This window comes from Equus quagga, chromosome 4 (genome assembly GCF_021613505.1).
Source record: "Equus quagga isolate Etosha38 chromosome 4, UCLA_HA_Equagga_1.0, whole genome shotgun sequence".
NCBI classification, from domain to species: domain Eukaryota; kingdom Metazoa; phylum Chordata; class Mammalia; order Perissodactyla; family Equidae; genus Equus; species Equus quagga.
This window is the reverse complement of record NC_060270.1, coordinates 120,272,865-120,291,800: the sequence shown is the minus strand read 5'-3', so window position 1 is coordinate 120,291,800 and position 18,936 is coordinate 120,272,865. Positions and strand designations below refer to the sequence as shown.

Here is an 18,936-nt window from a genome sequence, read left to right as displayed (position 1 = left end):
CAGCCCTTGAAGTTCCATTCTAACAAGTTCCTAAGTGCTGCTGATTCTGCTGCTCCAGGATCCAGACTTTGAGAACTACTGGACTAGAGGATGTCAAAATGAGACTACAAAAAAGAGAGCTGTAGAGAGAATGTTAGAAATTTAATGGTTAGAATTTTGAGGTCTTATCAAAAGAATGTGGCCCAAATATTGCCCCAAGTTGTATATGAGATGACTTTGTGCTGAAACGCCTCCCCCAGTCAGGAAATTTCATCATGGGACAAGGGCAATAAGCAAGGGGTGCTGAATTGGAGATCAGCAGTGCCTCACAGCAATAAGTCTTGGGCTCAGGGAGGCAGGCCTGTACTTTGGTCTGTGGTCACCTCTTCCAGATCTGAGAGACCATAGGCCCTTAGGCTTCATCTCTGGCTGCAGCCCCACCCTTTTTCTCCATGCTGCCACTCTTAGTAATCCTTGGAAAGACCTATGGTTAGATAGAGTATGGAATGTCCTTCTCTATGTCTCATTTTCCTGATTAGAAGAGACAAACATATCACTCTCTGTGGGGCAGGAAGAAGATCAATACTGGGTAGATATTGCATTATGGTAAAATATACATAACATAATTATACCATTTGAACCATCTTTAAGTGCACAATTCAGTTGAATTAAGTACATTTATAATGTTGTACAACCATCACCAGTATCCCAAACAGAAACTCTGTACCTATTAAACAATAATTCCTAGTCCTCTCCTTCCCTCAGTCCCTGGTAACCTCTATTCTACTTTACGACTCTGTGAATTTGCCTATTCTACTCTGTAAAATTTTAAAGTAGGTAAAAAATACTTTTGGAGATTCCTTCCACCACCTCTTCACAACCCATAGAATCTTTACATTGTTCTTTGGCTCCTCAAAGTCCAGTTTCACCATCTTCTTCTCATGGTGTCTCAAACACCTCCATTGTCATGACACCCTCCTTTTACTGCATGTCAGAAATAGGAACTCTGCTTAGACTGATTCGTCCAGAGGTGTAAACAGCTGGGAGTTTACTAAGGGCTTGCTTTGTGACAGACACTGTTGTGAGTGCTTTCTGTGCATTTACCCATTTCATCCTGCAAGTCCATCACTAGGGAAACTCATTATCATCTTTTTATTATTATTATTATTATCATCTTTGTTTTATTGACAAAGAAACTGAGATCCAGACAGAGGAATTATTTTTCCCAAGACCACACAGCTGATAGGTGATGAAGCCAGGATTTCGACTCCAGAGTCAGTTCCCTTAACCACGGAGGATGCTTATTAATCAAAAACATCAGTAATTAGTGGAATGTCAGGCTTTGTGCCTAATGGAATATTTTCAAAAATGTTTTTTAAGCCAAGAGGGCTTCTTGGTGGGAAGCCAAGAGTCACCAGCAAGGCCCAGGGCAGTTTTTTGCTTCACCCATTCCCTCTGTTTCCATCTCCCAACTGACTCCAAAAATACTATCTTGAGCCTAACTCTCCAAGCAACTTCATTCCTTCTCAGAGCCCTCTGCCAACATTCTGCCTGCCCTTTCTGCCTGTCCTGGGGGCAGGCCTTCTTCTGCCTGGACCTCTGCTTCCATGGGTGGGGACGGAGGAAGCGCAGAGCCCTCTTTAGGCTTTAACTGGGAGAAAGCCGCACCTAACTTTAACACTCTCCTTAGCTGACCTCACTTTAGCCAAAATTTGCCTCTTGGGAATTAAACTAAGGTCAGCATAACTGACTTCTCCAGCCAAATGTTCATTCTTCATTGTCATCCAGATATAGTGGTCATTTTCTCACAATTCAAAAAAAAGAGACCAATAAAACCAAGAGAAACAAGGAAAACAATGAACAAAGCTATCAGGTAGACAGAAAAAGGAAAGAAAACTGCCAAAAACAAACAAAACAAAACTGTTGAAATAAATTCATGAGCCTACCATTTTAAGTCCCTTTTGGAACAAGACAAAAAATAAATAATAAATAAATTAATTTGTTTGGGTGGTGGCCTGGAAAAATTAATTCAAATGTATTTAGCACTCAGGAAGTAGATTACTGGCAAGTTGATATGGCGTTTCAAATGTATTACCTTTTTCCACCCTGAAATTTAATTTACTATACTTCAAAGTACCCTGAAATGCTACCATTCAGATACGTTCTCTGTGAGAAGATGACTCAACACACCAGACTTGGAAAACAAATTTAAGCTGCCTCCAACCAAAAATTCTCTGCTGGACCAAACTCTTTTAAGATTTTTTTAAGATCAATTATTTTTAATGCTAAATTTCAAGGTAGAGATGGGATAGGGAATAATGCTTACTGATATTTTTATTGTCTGAATGTGAAGGTAGTCTGAGTACTTAGTAAGAAAAACATGCATTTGAGGTGAAGGATACCTCAGCAGTTAAAAACTTAGACTCTGAAATTAGACAGACTTGTGCTCAAAAGATGGCATACCCAGTCCTAGTTGAATGACTTGAGCAAATCATTTAAGGTGTCTGTGCCTCAATTTATTCATCAGTAAAGTAGAAGTACTACTAATAATTGTATCTTTCTCATGGTGGTATTGTAAGGATTAAATGAGGTAAAGTTTGGCTCCTTGCCTGGTTCATAGTAAGTAAGTAATAAAGTTAGCTTGCATTATCGTCTATAACTGTCCTTAGAAAGTCCTGAAGTCTGATGGAAGCTTTAGTATTACCCTGAGAGTTTATTTTTTTGATGGGGGGTGGGGCGGGTGAAGGAAGCTCAGAGCATAGATGTGAGTTAATCAAAGAAATAACACTAATGGACTTGCCTATGAGGGAACCACTTACCCTAAACAAATAGCCATACTGCAGAAAGTCAACCTCTGTTAATCCTCCAGCCATCCTGGAAGAGCTCACTTGGAAGATGTTTACCACATCTGAGTCCAGTACCACACTTAGCCCAGGGCCAGTGGAACTGTTTCCCTGGACACTGCCCCCTACTTTAGGGTGTTCAACAATGGCCTTCTTTTGGTTTTGCCCCTCCCCATGGGGTGATAGGTCTCCAAGGCCAAGAAGAATCTGGAACCTATGCCCTATTCCCCCTTCCAGGTACTTGGACCCTGGAATTCCCTGCCCTGTCCAGTGTGTCCCTCTACCATATTCTGGGCACTAAGACCCCAGAATTCTCTATCCAAAGGTCCTCTAGCCTGTTTCCTCAGTCTTAATAGGCCTCGTCCTTAGGTCTTTCCTCCTTAGGGGACCCAGGACACTGTTGGTGTGTGCCCCCGTCCTCCTCCAAAGAGTGTCCAAGAAGTAGCTGCTTTCAAGACAGGTTGATGGATATTGTACTGGGTGGGGGGTCCACTTGCTTTTACAGTGAGGGCCTGAGAGGAGGTAGGTACGTGCAGAGGGGCAGCCACAGCCAGTTGGCCTGGCCCTGTCACACAAAGAGTTGAGAATTCTCAATTCAAATCCAACTTATCAAGCTTTTATGAAATTTATTGAAGGGTAGGGGGATAGGACACACTGAACAATTTGTTCACTTGATATATAACTTTGAAATATTTACTTATATAGTATTTGGGGGAAAATGTGCTCCTGCCCTGGGCCCAGCAAATGTCAGAGGCAGAACCAAATAAGTTAGTTGCTTGTTGAAATGTATCCTTTACAAGAAGAGTAAAGCAGGAAAAGCAAATTTGAAATTGAGAAGCTAGTTTCTCCGAATTGCATCTCACATTTGAATTTAGTACTTGATAGGTGTAAGTGTGGGCACCAACGGCCTGGAAACAACTGTGTGGGTCCACGGGTGTAACCATTTTCCAAGAGTCCACTGTGGACAGAAATATTTTCACTGATATAATTGTAAGAGTCAAAATCCCACGACCTCTTCTTCCATGGCCACCTCCTTATTTATTCCCTTCCCCTACAAACTTTCTAGTTCAAAACACAAGCCCTTTGGGAGTTGTTTCATCTGATTTCAGGAGAAAGTTGGGAGTATAAATAGCTCCCAAGGATCAGTTGAGCACTGATTGGATGCAGGGCTGACTGGCCCCCATCAACACACGGCTCAAGTGTAGGGACACCTCACTTTCTGCTTTATTGATTCGATTGGGACTAAAAAAAATGTTGTATTAAACACCAATGGAAGCATTTTTCAGAGGTTAACAATGATAACATTTTACACATAGACTGTTTCTCATTCTTTTCTGTATAGTGCAGTTTAAGAATTCCCAAGGAAAATGCACCAATGATTATGTTTTTATGTTGCAAATTTCTTAAACACAAAGTATTCATTTTTTAAGAACACTTGCAGTGTAAACAATTTTGCTGACTCTACCATCTAACACTAGGATGAAGAGCAATCAAGCTGTTGGATGTTTTGAAAACAAAATTTGTTATACTATTTGAGATCCCATTTTATCAACTACTTGCACAAATTTATTTCAAAAAAGAAATGCGGGCAGACTGTAGTCTTATATGTTTTACATGTGACAATCTTATGTAAGCATTCAGATATTTTCACATTTCTTAGATAAATGCATAGGAAAATTGTTTATGATAATTCTGTAACAAAAGCCCAGGCTTACTATTCCATATTATACTATAGTTTTTGTTCCTAGCCTATGTAGCATGGTCAAATGAAACCTGAAGAGCTCCTTGTGGTGCTCAGAGGAAGGAAGACAGAGAGTCCAAGACAGGTGCCAGGGAAAGGGAAAACAAATAAGGAAGAAGAGAGAGATGGAAGAGAAATATGTGCCATTAGGCATATTGGTTTATTTCATTATTTGTTTAAATTTAGGTTTTATCAACTCATCTTTCAACTTTCTTCTCTCCAAACTGGAATGATTATCTTAATGAGTCTACTACACTTATTTATGTCTTCGTTAGTAATTTCTTACCATCCTCTACTTGATATCTGAGCAAAAAGAGAGTTAATATTTAATAGAAATACTGAGGTCCTTGGCTAAAGGCATGTAAACAGTGCGTACGATTTTTAAAATTTTTATTTACTATGCTTTTAATTCAAAATGCTATAAAATGTTTAGTGTCTTTTGCACACCAAATATATGTTTTCCCATAATTTGCTTTACAAATTGTAAAGGAATTGTTCAAGAGTAAATTAACTTAAAGGTAATGAAGAAATGATTGGCAACAGTGAATTATTCTCAGGATGCTGCTTCTTATCAGTCAAATAACGTGGGACTCTAAATACTAAAACTTCTTATACCATCCCCATCTTCACTCCACTCCCTAAAGGTAATCACTTATAACAGCTTAGTGTAAATGTTGCTAGACATTTTCTAGTCACCCAATAGATATACGATGATCCCCCAATCTGTGCCATGCACTGTTGTAGATGCTGGTGATATAACAATGCAAAAAAGAGACCAACTCTCTGCTCTCCAGGTCTTTACAGTCTAGTGGATGAAACATAAAATGAATAAACAAACCAATAAACATAGCATGACATCAAGTAGTGGTAAGTGCTAAGAAGAAGTCTATAGCAGGATAAAAAGACAGACTAGAGGTATTTGCTATTTGAGTAAGGAGGTCAGGGAAACCTCTCTACCTGAATGTGGGGAGGAAATAATCCACACGTAAGAGATTCTAAGCAGAGGGAACAGCAAGTGCAAAGACCTTGAAGCAGAAGCAAGCTTGGAAGGTTTGAGTATAGCAAGGAGGCCAGTGTTGCTGGAGCAAAATGAATAAGGGGGAACTAGTTAAGAGATGGAGTTGGAGACATAACTTGTGATGAGACATAGCTTGTTTATGAATTCGGCATTGACGTGATCTAACTTATATAAGAGGCATTCTGGTGCAGAGGGAAGAAGAGACAAGGGAAAGACCAGAGCTAGGAGACCAGTTAGGAGGCTACTTCGGTACGCCAGGCGAGAGATGATGGTGGCTTGATGATCTCTCATTCGCTGCTGGTGGGAATGCAAAATGGTACAGCCACTCTGGGAAACAGTTTGGAAGTTTCTTACAAAACTGAACATACTCTTACCATCCAATTCAACCATTGTGCTTCTTGGTATTCACTCAAATGAGTTGAAAACCTCTGCACACGAATGTTTATAATAGCTTTATTCATAATTGCCAAAATTTGAAGCAGACAAGATGTCCTTCAATAGTAGAATGCATAAAGAAACTATAATACATCCATACAATAGAATATTATTCAGCAATAAAAAGAAATGAGTTATTAAGCCATGCAAAGTCAGTAGGGTATTCAGATTGGTAATGGCTAAGAAGGTATTTTAGTCTATTGCAAATGGAATTTTTATTATATTTTAAAACCAGAAGTAGAATTGATATGCTCTATTAAATTAATATTAATAGAAAGTTCAGCCTTTATCTTCTAATTTATAACCCACACTAGTAGTTACCACATAGTGTTCATGAATGAGGAAAAATTCTTTCTTAGCCTCTATAGATATATATACACATATATATATATACTTAGCCTTTATTCTCTCCCACTCTCTCTCTCTAAATATCTATCTATCTATCTATCTATCTATCTATCTATCTGTATGTATATGCCTTCACAGCAACATCTAGACTGATGTTTGACCAAAAAACTGGGCACCATAACCTAGCCATTTTAACTTATAAAATTAACCATCACAGAGGTATTTGTTGCTTTTTCAAGATTTACTTTTTTAGTTATATAATAGCATAGTCCATGTTTTTCTCATTACATGCTCTCTTCCTTTATTCCTATAACCACCAATTAATCCACATTACTCTTTCTCCCTGAGATTACGTGCTCTTTCCTTCTCAATAACTGACATCATGTTATCATAACTAACGATTGCCAGACTCTTGAGTACCACATCCATATGTGCATTCTCATTTCTGTATGCTGATTTGTCAGTGATTGGTGATCTTTCTTGGATGATTTATGAGTTTAGGACGTACAGCCTTAAGGTCATTAACCTCAAATTTGCAAAGGAGCAATTGGCAACCATTACTGTGTGCCTGTCATTCTACTTAAAGCAGCTGATAAAATAAGGCAGCAGTAGAATTCTTGGAGCACGGTGACATCACAGGATTACACCACAATGATTCCCATTCCATCTGTCCTGCTCTGTGGTTTTATTTGATTACTGTATAATACATAATAGAAATGCCATAATCAATAATAATAGAAATGGCATAAGCCCTGAAATTTTCAAACCATGTAATGTAGTGTCTTGCTGCAATTGGCAAAGGAATCTAATTTAAAATGGACAAAAGGAGAAAAAGAAATTTTTGCTTGGAATTACAATGTCAGTGTATTAAGTGTGAGTCAAAATCATCCAAACCTAAGATCCGAAAGAAAACTAAAAATGATATAAAGTAAGTACTAGTCAGTATTACCTTCCAACTCTGTAAATCTTTTTTATCTTCATATGTATACCGGTAGGTTTGTAGCTCCAGCACTTAAGTTGTGTATATTTTTTCATAAGATATTTCATAAATGCATTCATGCTTGTTTAATACCATGAAAAACAAAATATTGGCAAATGACTCTCCTCTGAATGTTTATAGAAAATGGCAGCACATTGAGGAGATCATATATCTTTTGAGCCTCTTTTTGTAGTATTGGGTGATTTGGGTGGGCTTCCTGCTTTTTTTGGGACCTTTCCTTGGTCCCTGCTCTTTTGAGATGCTGTATGACTTGTTCTGGAGGCTTTAGTACACGCTGTCATCTCTGGCTACCTTCCTTCCATTGGCTCATAATCTTCAGGCCTCACTCTGTGCAAAGAGATTTACTGAAGTGAAAGGAAGCCAAAGGTCAAAGCTAAAGTGTGCCAAAAATAGTTCTGAGTTATTAAATTGATGCACTGACAAGGAAATAACCAAGTCAGGCGACAGGCGGAGCTGGCCTGTGCTTTTCCTGGAGGGAAAGCTCAATTGCTCTATAAAGTCATTTCTGTATTTTGTGGGGAGCCTTTTACAGTATCTTGCCAGTTCAGACCTTTAGGAAGTTCTGGATCATTGGAGCTGACCAGCCTTAATGGCAGCTATTATTCCTTGTCAGTCGGGTCAACGTCATCTATCTGGAGCTTACATGGGAGAGTGGCAGCGCAGTGGCTTCAGTCTCTGTTCACTTCCTGACTTACTCGGTTGATTTCCTTGGCCAGCAGCTCTAAAGCCACCCACCCTCAAGACAGCATTTGCTCTTGCTGGAGATATTTCTCTTCTACTTACACTGCTCAGTCGCCTAAAATGAGTTTTCAAATTAATCCATTTGTTTTCATCTTTATTTTTTTCTCTTTTTTATCTGTGATATTGATACCAGAATGAGTATCTTTTAGAGTACTTAAGTTATTATTTTCCTAAAATTTAGAGATGCCAGTTAAATAAAACACATGTCAATGACTTTTGTAAACTCCAAGGCCTTATTCAAATAGCATCTACTATCTGTACTAGGTATATACAAGATTATTAAATATAAGACAACTTTTACAGCTTCAGCCCCTCTTTTTTCTTTCCACTGCAGTTGCTTCCTTTAGTAGCAGACATCTGTTTATGAACTCTCTTCCCTATCTTAGTTTTATTCATTATTAGAATAGCATATTAATGATATTAACAATTCATATCTCCTGACTGGTATCATTGTACTTAAATATTTGAGAAGCTGCAGATGTTCAAGTTCATTAGTCCTTGCCTTCAGAAGATGATCAATTTGAGAAATTCAGAGCTTTCCAAATGTTAACCCCATCATTTTTCTTTCTTCAGATAGTTCATATTAAGGGATGATCAGAGAGAGATTTGCTATATTTTAAATTCTATTGCAGCGCTCGTTTTGTTGTTGTTAGTTTTTCCTAAAGTCTAATGGGTATACGTATTTGTAGAAGACTGCTGGACACCGAAGATGAGCTCAGTGACATTCAGACGGATTCAGTCCCGTCGGAAGTCCGGGATTGGTTGGCATCTACCTTTACACGGAAAATGGGGATGAAGAAAAAGAAATCTGAGGAAAAACCTAAATTTCGGAGCATTGTGCATGCTGTTCAAGCTGGAATTTTTGTGGAAAGGTAAATGAAATTGTTAGTATCTCCAGATGATAAAATTTGAAAGGCAGGAAATATACTTACTATATCAAAGTTATGCAAGTCCTATATTTTACTTATTAAGGAAAACTGTGATCATAAGTATACCCAGAATGAACAAATTTAGGACTTTAAGTTGAACTTACCTATAACAAAAGTGTCTTGTCCTGGATTTATGATTTTTATCTGTTTTACGTTGACATAAAGACTAAAGGCAAAGGCTTTGAATGACCATTCTCCTCAAGTGAACCTTTGTGAATAACTGTTTAAAAGCAATTATAACATGTTCATATGCTCGTTAGTAACACATTCATACGTTTGTTACACAACTAATTTTACCTGAATAAAATGCAACACCTCATAAAATAAATTCTACACTACATACCAAAATCAAGTAGGCCTTTCTCTGCGTTAAAGAGAAAAGACCATCCTCTTCCTACCATGGGAGGAAAGCTCTCTTCTGTCTGCTTTTGAAGAGCTTTTAACGTTTCTGTCCCTGAAGCAAGGAATACTCTTTGAAAGGGTAATCCTCTCTGTCTTTCTTTACATTCCTTATGATAGAACGTACAATGATGTTCATTTCTCAACCTGCTCCCAGTCTAAGAAACTCAGTACCATCAGAGTTCCCAGTGAGTCCAGGGAACCCTGAAAAACAAGAATTGGAGCCAATGGTATTGGCTGCAGAGTAATGAAAGTAATAACATTAATAATAATAATGGCTTTCTTGTTCTGAGTATTTATTATATTATGCTAGACATTTATATCACGTACTCTTCACAAAAAGCTTATAATTATCTTCATTTTACAGACGAATGACGTTAAATAGCTTTCCAAAGGTCACACACAGCTAGTGAGTGGCTAACCTATTATTCAAAGCACGTGTTCATACTGCCTTTCTGGGCCATGAAGTCAAACTGGTTTAATATTAATTTTTAAAATTTCTTCTTTATTGACTTTTATGTTGACCTTTTTACCTTTGTCCGTTACCCTTCCATTTCCCCCATACCTCTATTTTTTTAGTAATAATAACTAAATAACTGAATAGAAAAGATTGTTTTTTCCAAAAAAATTAATATCATTATTGACATTATTTTCTGGGTCTTTTATAGTGTGGTTAGTAACTTCCTTGCCCTACAAGATTACAATAATTATGTCTATCTCAATAGAATAATTAATAGAAGTATTTTTATCTATAAACTGCTCTGAAATTCTTCCAATAGAGAAAAGAATAATTTTTTTATTACTGATTGTCCACATTCAAAAATTATTTAGTTATTTAAAATAAACATAAAATGAGAACATGGAAATAAAGTAACAATGTCTCTGTAATAAAACGAGGGGATACTTTATCAAGAAACCCTGAACTAGAGATATATGTAAACACAATATTTTAATTCTGAGCTTCCAAAAAGTCAAGATTAAAAAGGAAAACATAAAGAATGACTTGGCTTTTATTACTTAAAAAAAATGATGGCTTTTACATAGAAACTAAATAACATGTATTATGAATTTTTAATATAGGGCACATTGAATCAAAAGGTTGACATCTTCCATAATGGTTTTGTAAAAGACACAGAATAGTTTCCAAATGACTATTTCTTGTATTGACCCCCAGTATAAGTTAATGATATAGTCATTAAATTATGGTTTCATCCAGGCATGTTGAGGAGAGAAGTTACAATAATATAGCTAGGAATGCAGCTTGCTTGTGGACTAATGATATAAAAGCTAAGGAACATGATTAATAATCAGTTAATAATCATGTATCTTTCAATCCTGAGTAGAAGCCTATGGCTGTTCTACACATTTCTATACATTAGGGTGAATCATATTGATTCTCTTCTCCCACGAATACATGGAGGAGTTTCTTATCTTTGGTTTGTGTCATCTTCATTGCCCATCAGAAGATGAAAAAATTCCAACAAATTACTGATTAATACAAATATTTTTGTGATTGATGCTATTATAAAACTGGAAATAACTTTGTTCTTTCTTAAGTAATATTAAATGACAAGTTGAAGAAACTTAAGAAATTTTTGTCAATATTGTTTCCTTCATAATCTTAACAAAAAAAATTGTGCAAATTCTAGTGATACTATTTGTTTCCTCCTATAATTTCTATTCTATAGAAAAAAAATCTATAAAAGAAATATTTTAATGACATTCAACTTCCAGGCTGAAAATATTGGCTCATAAATGGACACAAAAAGAGAATACTCTGCTGTCACGGATATGGTGGCATGCTAGAAAGTGTTGTTGTTGCGCATACAAAGGACAATCCTTTTTAATAAGATGAAGTTAAGGAAAAAATATCTTTATATAGAGACTAAAATCACATTGATTTCATAGGGTGGTTGTGAGTAAACAAAATACTGTTAACATCTGTCATATTGTAGATGCCTAATAAATGGTGACCATAGTTATCATTGTTGCCACAAAGGGAGCCTGTAACTAATGATAAAAGGTGAACAAGTCAAAGGTAATCTTCTCCCTTATATTTAAGAAATAGTTGAAAACTTTGGTCCTCAGATAAATGATTTGTATATCTATGCTTATTTTTCTTTTTTTAGGATGTACAGAAAGTCCTATCATGTGGTTGGTTTGGCATATCCAGAAGCTGTCATCGTAACATTAAAGGTGAAATAATTTCAATTATTTTAGTTTTTCAAATAGTCATTTTTTAAAATCTTAAAACGACTGGGATAAAATGAAAATACAACTTTGCTGCAGTTTGCATATTGATATGTAAAAAATATTTTAACCATTTACAAAATGTAGTGTGTTCCAAATCATGACTCACTGTAGACTCGAGGATTGATTTACACTAACAAACTATAACAACACATATGCATGTGTATGCACACACGTGTGACCTTTTCTTCTTCATGCTCTATTTAGGTGGATCTTGAATTCAGTTTTGAGATGGCACCAGTACTTGCCAGAATATACATATTTTGTTATGTATATATTATGGAAGAGTTGAATGCATTATAGAAAGATGTTACAGTTGAATATGGTTAAAGGATAAAACTTATATGGAAGAAAGTTGTTTAGAATTTTAGGTCTAAAAAAATATACAAAGTAAGATAAAATTAAGAAAGAAAACAAAAAATTCATCTCTCTTGTCTCTGCTATTCCTGGGCTGCCCTAGTCTGAGGCCCAATTACAGTATTAGATGTATTAAAAATGGCTAGAGTCGAAACTGAAGCAGTGAAAGTTTTTGGCTCACTTGCTTGTTTCTATTATGCACCCGCCCATGCGCCGGCACTATTGGCTAGACGTTGTATCCACAGGGGCGTTTTGTAGGCTCATTGTTCTACCTTCCTCCTTTCTTTCTACCACTTAATTTGGGTGGGGGGAATTCTCCTGTAGCATTGCTTTAGCTCTGATTTATTAAACTCTTTTCCTAGTGTAAATTTGTATTACTTTCTTTCATTTTTAATTTGTTCTTAAGCATCCCCTTTGCATTTGTTTTTTTCTCTGCTGCATATTATATTTTAATCTTATTAATTTAAAAAGGCAGTTTGTTTTTCTTGCATGCTTTTTTATATTTGTGTTTCTAATGCCATCATGAAGACAAATATATAACTGAAGTGTGACATTATAGGATATTGATCCCTCCTTAACTCGAGAGATTTTGATTTCCTCATTTTTTCCTCAATTATGGGCAAGAAAATCACTTATTCTTTTTTATTCATTCTAAGATCCTGTACTTAGAACCAACTAACAAAATATTTTGGTATGAGAGAGTGTAAAAGTTTTTCTAAAATGTACTATAGAAAACACATATGAGCTAACAGGTTGAGGGAAGAACTATCACTAAGTAAGGAATATTTTTAGTTGAATAATTCTTATTTCCCACAATACCTCCGTTTCTTGTTTGTTTTCAATCTGACCATGTAAAAGTCAAGTATCTGCAGTAGTATTACAAATGTAAATCATCACTGTTGATAAAAATCCCCAAGAAATGGAGAGCTAACCTTTTACTCAGTGGGAAACTCCTAGTGGGAACTATAAATAGGAGCCTTGTAACAACCTGAACTAATTCTTCTGTGTTAGCTTTGGAATTTGATAAAAGATTTGTTGGCCTCCTTTGAGACTTACTGATGGTAAAATGCTTTCTAACAGAACTTTTAGAGATTTAAAATTTACAAACAGATAAAGCAAATGTTTGGGGATCAAATCGGGGCCAAATGCAAAGAATTTAACAAAGATACATGAACAAACCAAAAACTATTTCATTGGTGTTTCCAAGTGATTAAAAATACCATTTCAAGCTGTTATTATTATTTTTCAAAAGAAGTATTTCAAAAGAGACTGAATCCTTTTTATCAGATTTTCAGTTTAGTTTCAGCATGTTAAAGCACAGATGGTTGGCCTCCATAAAAATGTGTTATATGAATGAAGTTCTAAACAGTGCCTGCTCAAATTCATGAAGAATGCATAGTTTTAAGGTTGCCCACTTACTGTTCAATACTGAACCTACTGTGTGAATGTAAACACTAGACCTTCTTTGCTAATAGCTTCCAATAGTCATTAGAACTGACTCTGCTGCTAGCTTTTTTAAATTTCAGTGATTTATTTAGTGTTGGAGCTCAAACTTTACATTACAGCCTCCTTAGTGTATAGGACTGACATCACTTGCTGCAAGTCTGTTTAGTGGAGTCCTCTGCAAGTTCTCATCCTGGAATTACCTTAAGCCAAATCACGATGTAGCTGGACTGGCACACCTGCTCTCTGCCCTCTCTCACTGTCAGGGGATACTTTCCAAGGGTAACTGTTCCCAAAGGCTTGACCGCTTGCCTAGGAAATTGTCTGAAATGCCAAAATTCTCTCCTCCTCTTCAATCAAAAGACCCACTTCCTTTCCTTACCATCTGTCCCTGGAGGAAAGTATAAATGATTCAGCTAAGGTTAGCGTGACTAATAGGTAGTATATATTCTGTCTCTCTAGGGTTAAAAGAAGACATAAAATACCAAACCTTTAAACCAAATTACTAACTCTTATGGTGGAATTTCAAGCAATGTAGGAGGTGGGTGGGTGGGAAAGAGAAGTTGGGGCTACCTTCCCTCTATGCCTCAGTTGACATCATCCACCTTAAAATGAGACCCACTCTGGGAAAATGATTTATGGCATGAATTTGAAGAGAGATTAATTAAAGATAAGGGCAGTATTACAGTGTTACCGGTTTATTATATGAATTTTGATAACCTTGGGATTAAGGGGAAGGTCTTTACATTACTTTATACATTATGGCCTCACTTTCCTGGACCCATGGATACTAAGTGGCCCTGTCATATCAGACACTGGTAAAAATATAGTTTCAGTGCTGAATTGAAATCTGACCTGCTGGATGTATTATGCTTAATCTCTCCAAGAATTTTTCATAGAAGGAAATAGAACTATATGATATTGCTACTGAAGTATTTGCTCTTTTCTTTACAGGATGTTGATAAATGGTCTTTTGATGTATTTGCCTTAAATGAAGCAAGTGGAGAACATAGTCTGAAGTTTATAATTTATGAACTGTTTACCAGATACGATCTTATCAACCGTTTCAAGGTCAGAAAAGTGGAACAGCAGTGAGATGCTCTTAGAATTAGTTATCTGAATAAGAATGCAAATGCACAACGAGTCATTAATCAATGCATTTTATAGTGTTTCTAGTTGGTGGGTCACAGAAAGAGGAGGATGAGTTCACCATGTGATATGGCCATTCTCCACAGCTCACTGACATAGCTATATATCCACTTGGATATCATGAGGCCATTATAGCCTCATTCCAACAAGATACAAGCATCCCCCTAAATTACTTACGGAACAATCATGCAGAGATTGAAAGCTACGTTTAAAGAAATATGATCTTCTGTGTTCCTAGAACACAGAATGAACATTTATTGGCAGCTTTTCTCAAACAGAAATGAAAGGGCTTCTAATTAACTTCATTTAGAGCCATCTAAGCAACAGATTTGATCCAGATTTCTGAGCACCCTGCAGCCTGTACCTTTTATCATTCCTGTGGAATCACAGTATTTTTAGAGCTCTAAAGTACTGGGAGGTCATTTATTTTAACCCCTTGTATTACAGATAGAAAAACTAGACTTTGTCAATTATAGTTGGGAAATTTTACCCTTTTAAGAATTTTAGGCTTCTGACTTGACTCAGGAAGATATAAACATTTAAAGATGACAGTATGGGTAAGACTGTTATTTCATCTAGCTTAGTTAGACACTTGGGGATGACAATCTTTCTCTTGAATGGTAACAGGTTAATGAGGTAGTTTTTCAGAACTGTCCACATTTAACTTCAAGGAACTACTGCCCACAGCTGACTCACTGTTATGTCCCATCCCCAACATGGTTTGCTCATGTTGATTTAGTGATACTCCCTTGGTGACAATATTATTGTAATTATTACTTTCCACAGATTCCTGTCTCTTGCCTAATTGCCTTTGCCGAAGCTTTAGAAGTTGGTTACAGCAAGTACAAAAACCCTTATCACAACTTGATTCACGCAGCTGACGTCACTCAAACTGTGCATTATATAATGCTTCATACAGGTATCATGGTAAGAAAGTATTTCAAACTGAAGTTTGTTAGTTTGGAACATCAAATTCCATTCTCCTAAGTTTCCATTGTTTCTTTAACGCCATAGAAATATTATAAGTAACAATAATACTTAGATTTTTGAGAGTTGAGTTATTCATAATATACATTTTTCAAAAAGAATTTATTCTCAGTGAAAAAAGAAATGCCCTCTCAGGCAAATGGAATATACTGCAAATTTTCCAAAATTTGGACTATAGAATCTTTTTGTTTGTAAATTCCTTTTCCCATAGGAATTAACCAAAAAAAAAAAAAAAGAAGTGACCTTGAGAAAAAAATCTTTGGAATAAAAGTTATAGTGTTCCTCCCTCATATTATCATGTTCTTTCAAGCTGACCTCAGTAGTTTTTCTCTTCTATTGCTAATCACAATCAAATCCTAACAGGGACTTTGGAAATTATTCATGTGAATTTTTCCAAGTTCTCCTTCCTCTTCTTTGCATCTGAATGAACAATGGATGAGTAAATAAATGATTCAGCAATGCAAATCCTGGGACAACAATGAGAATGGGACAGAAACTCTGAGACTGCCTGGAATTTCTGTCTCAGAGCTCACAATGGCTCCCAGAAGGTGAAAAGGGAGGAGTTGTACTTCTTTCTGAAGGCTCCAAACAGATGTGGGTTCAAATGAGTTTAGGCCATGTGAGATCCCCAAATCTCAGTACCTTCTTGATTCCTCATGTGTCAACCTAGGCTGAAGCAGTGCCATAAAGTACATGTGAGTAGAATATTTCTCCAAACCCCATAATATGCATTGCCTACCTGTTTAGATTTCAGTAGCCACACCTTTCCTATTGGCAAGGGTCATTGGCACTCAGATCTATGTAGCTAGTACTCTTTGGGGCCCAGAGATCCTTAATATCTCATCTTTCTACACCAGAGATGGTATTCCTACCTGGTCCCAAGCAAAGCCTTTAGGGCCACAGTATGTTATCCTGAAGATCCTAAAAACTTTTAACGTTTATGTGATTCTCTAAGTTTATTGTATACAGAAAATTTTCATCATTATTTTATTTTTGCCCAAGAAGTATATTGCTTGCTACACATCACATCTATTTGCTGTGATTCATACAATAGTGCCTCGTATGATGACTGAAGAAATTGTCCATTCCTCTTCTTCATTTTTCTTTGCCTCTAAAATGTTGCAGATCCATCATGTCTTGGGCTCAGATCCCATCCCTGCCCCATGTTCCAATTATCTGTTGCTCCAAAACAGACTACTCCAAAATTTAGTGGCTTAAAACAATACTTTATCAATACTCTTTCAAGGGTCTGTGGTTAGAAAGGTCCCAACCAGAAGGTTCTCACCTGAGGTTTCTCATGTGATTTTGATCAGCCGGCACCCACAGGTGAAGGCATCTGAGGACATCACTGGGCAAGACAACCACAATGGTTCACTCAGATGGCTGGCAATTGACAAAGGCTAATGGCTAGGAGCTCAACTGGGCTTTTAATAAAGGATTTTCTTGGAATCTCACCACCAATTCATTAGAAATATGCGTTCTATGACAAGATTACAAGGTAATATAATCTGCTTTATAGTTAAGGCCTATTTGAGAGGGAGACAGAAATCTCAAAAACCTTCATCGATGCTGTGTCATGACCCTCTTGTGACCTTCTAAAAGGCTGAAGTATATGTGTTGTTAACCTCATACCTCGTGTTTTCCTGTTTTAAGGTGTATATATGGGCATCACTGACTTAAGGTATAAATGTGCCCATTGTGCCTGATCAAATGCAGTCATGGCTGGACTTGGCCTTTGGTTGAAGTTTACTCATCATTCATTCCAAGAGTCTGACTTGACATTTAAAGGGTGGAAGTAGAGGTTACAATAATAAGTATAAATTCAAACATTCAAAGATAAAACTTTAAAATAATGTGAGCTTTTTAAAAGTGGCATATGTAACCTTCTTTAAACCTGTTGCTCTTTCTAGCTTGTGTGCACATACACACACATGCACACACACACACACAGAAATTCTTTTCAAGCTTTTTCATTTTAATAAGACTTTATTGTCACAGCTGTTTTTTGAACTCTTTGCTTTCACTTGGTTTGATATGCATAGCAGTTAGTGTGGAAAAGAGTGTCTCCTGACAGTTGCAAATACTGTTACACTTAAACAGTTGCTTTAACATCTTCCTGGTTAGAGCTGCCTGCTTTTTCCTTTCTAAGCCCTTGGTCTTGAATCTGATAGTGAGGTGATTTTCACTTCAAGTGTTTGGCATTTCTTCTTTCCTGAATTATCTGGCTTTGAAAAAGTTAATGAAAAAATTAAATATTTAAATGTTTCTCTGGAATGGAAACTGAACTAAGTTTCCTCAGAACACGATGGAGTGGAAAAGTAATACCTACTTCAGTATAATAAAATACCTGCTTTAATTATGAAGTACAATGAGAGAGATATACCATTTCAGTCTGGCAGGTCACCAGGATTTCAGTATTTTTTTTTTTTTTTTAAAGATTGGCACCTAGGCTAACACCTGTTGCCAATCTTCTTTTTTTTTTTTTAAGGATTAGCACCTGGGCTAACAACTGTTACCAATCTTTTTTTTTTTCTGCTTTATTTCCCAAACCGCCCCCCCCCCCCACAGCTGTACATAGTTGTATATCTTAGTTGCAGGTCCTTCTAGTTATGGGATATGGGACGCCGCCTCAACGTGGCCTGATGAGCGGTGCCATGTCCGCACCTAGGATCCGAACCCCGGGCCGCTGCAGCGGAGCGCGCAAATTTAACCACTCGGCCACGGAGCTGGCCCCGGATTTCAGGATTTTAATATACTTTTTTGCTTAAGTACATTGGAGTTTTTTGGCCACAAATGTAAAGGGAGCCAAATAAAAGTCTCCTATTTCAGTTTCAGAACCTCTGTTTCGAATGTGACGTTGAAGAGATGAGGGATGCTATATTAGTAAATGGAGAAATTCAAATCCACAATGTGACTTGACCATCAGATTTGAAGGGAAGACTTGTTCCAGGATATAACAAGCCATTCCAACTTCTCTGGAAGACTGGGGAGACCCAGCCCAGCCTGGCATGACTCCTAGAAAGTTGAAGTTGTTAATAAAGATCACATAGTCACTTTTTGAAAGGACCATGACTTACTAATTGTAAATATGACTTCACTCGACTTTAGCAGGTTTGGTTTGGAAAGTTGTTTCCAATTTTACTCATCCTTTAGCAAAAAAAGTGACAATGTACTCTTTACTCACCCCTTAGTTGGGCCATTACAAAAACAGTCTAGTGGGAGACTGTCAGTGTTGTCCGGGATCAGGAAATACATTTAAAGGGAGTAATGAGAAATTTTGTGATAGATGGTGAAAGGAAAGGCAAAATGAATTTACA

At 36.8% G+C, this 18,936-nt stretch overlaps 1 protein-coding gene across 3 annotated transcripts in view; it reads left to right on the top strand.

The window, feature by feature from the left end:
* Nucleotides 1–18,936, top strand: part of PDE1A (phosphodiesterase 1A) — a 252,201-nt gene that overhangs the window by 164,115 nt on the left and 69,150 nt on the right. For all 3 annotated transcript variants that reach the window (XM_046659818.1, XM_046659817.1, XM_046659819.1), the window contains exons 3-6: nt 8,795–8,977; nt 11,563–11,629; nt 14,438–14,554; nt 15,419–15,559. In XM_046659818.1, the coding sequence (XP_046515774.1) occupies nt 8,795–8,977; nt 11,563–11,629; nt 14,438–14,554; nt 15,419–15,559 (508 nt within the window). The remainder of the gene's footprint in view (nt 1–8,794; nt 8,978–11,562; nt 11,630–14,437; nt 14,555–15,418; nt 15,560–18,936) is intronic.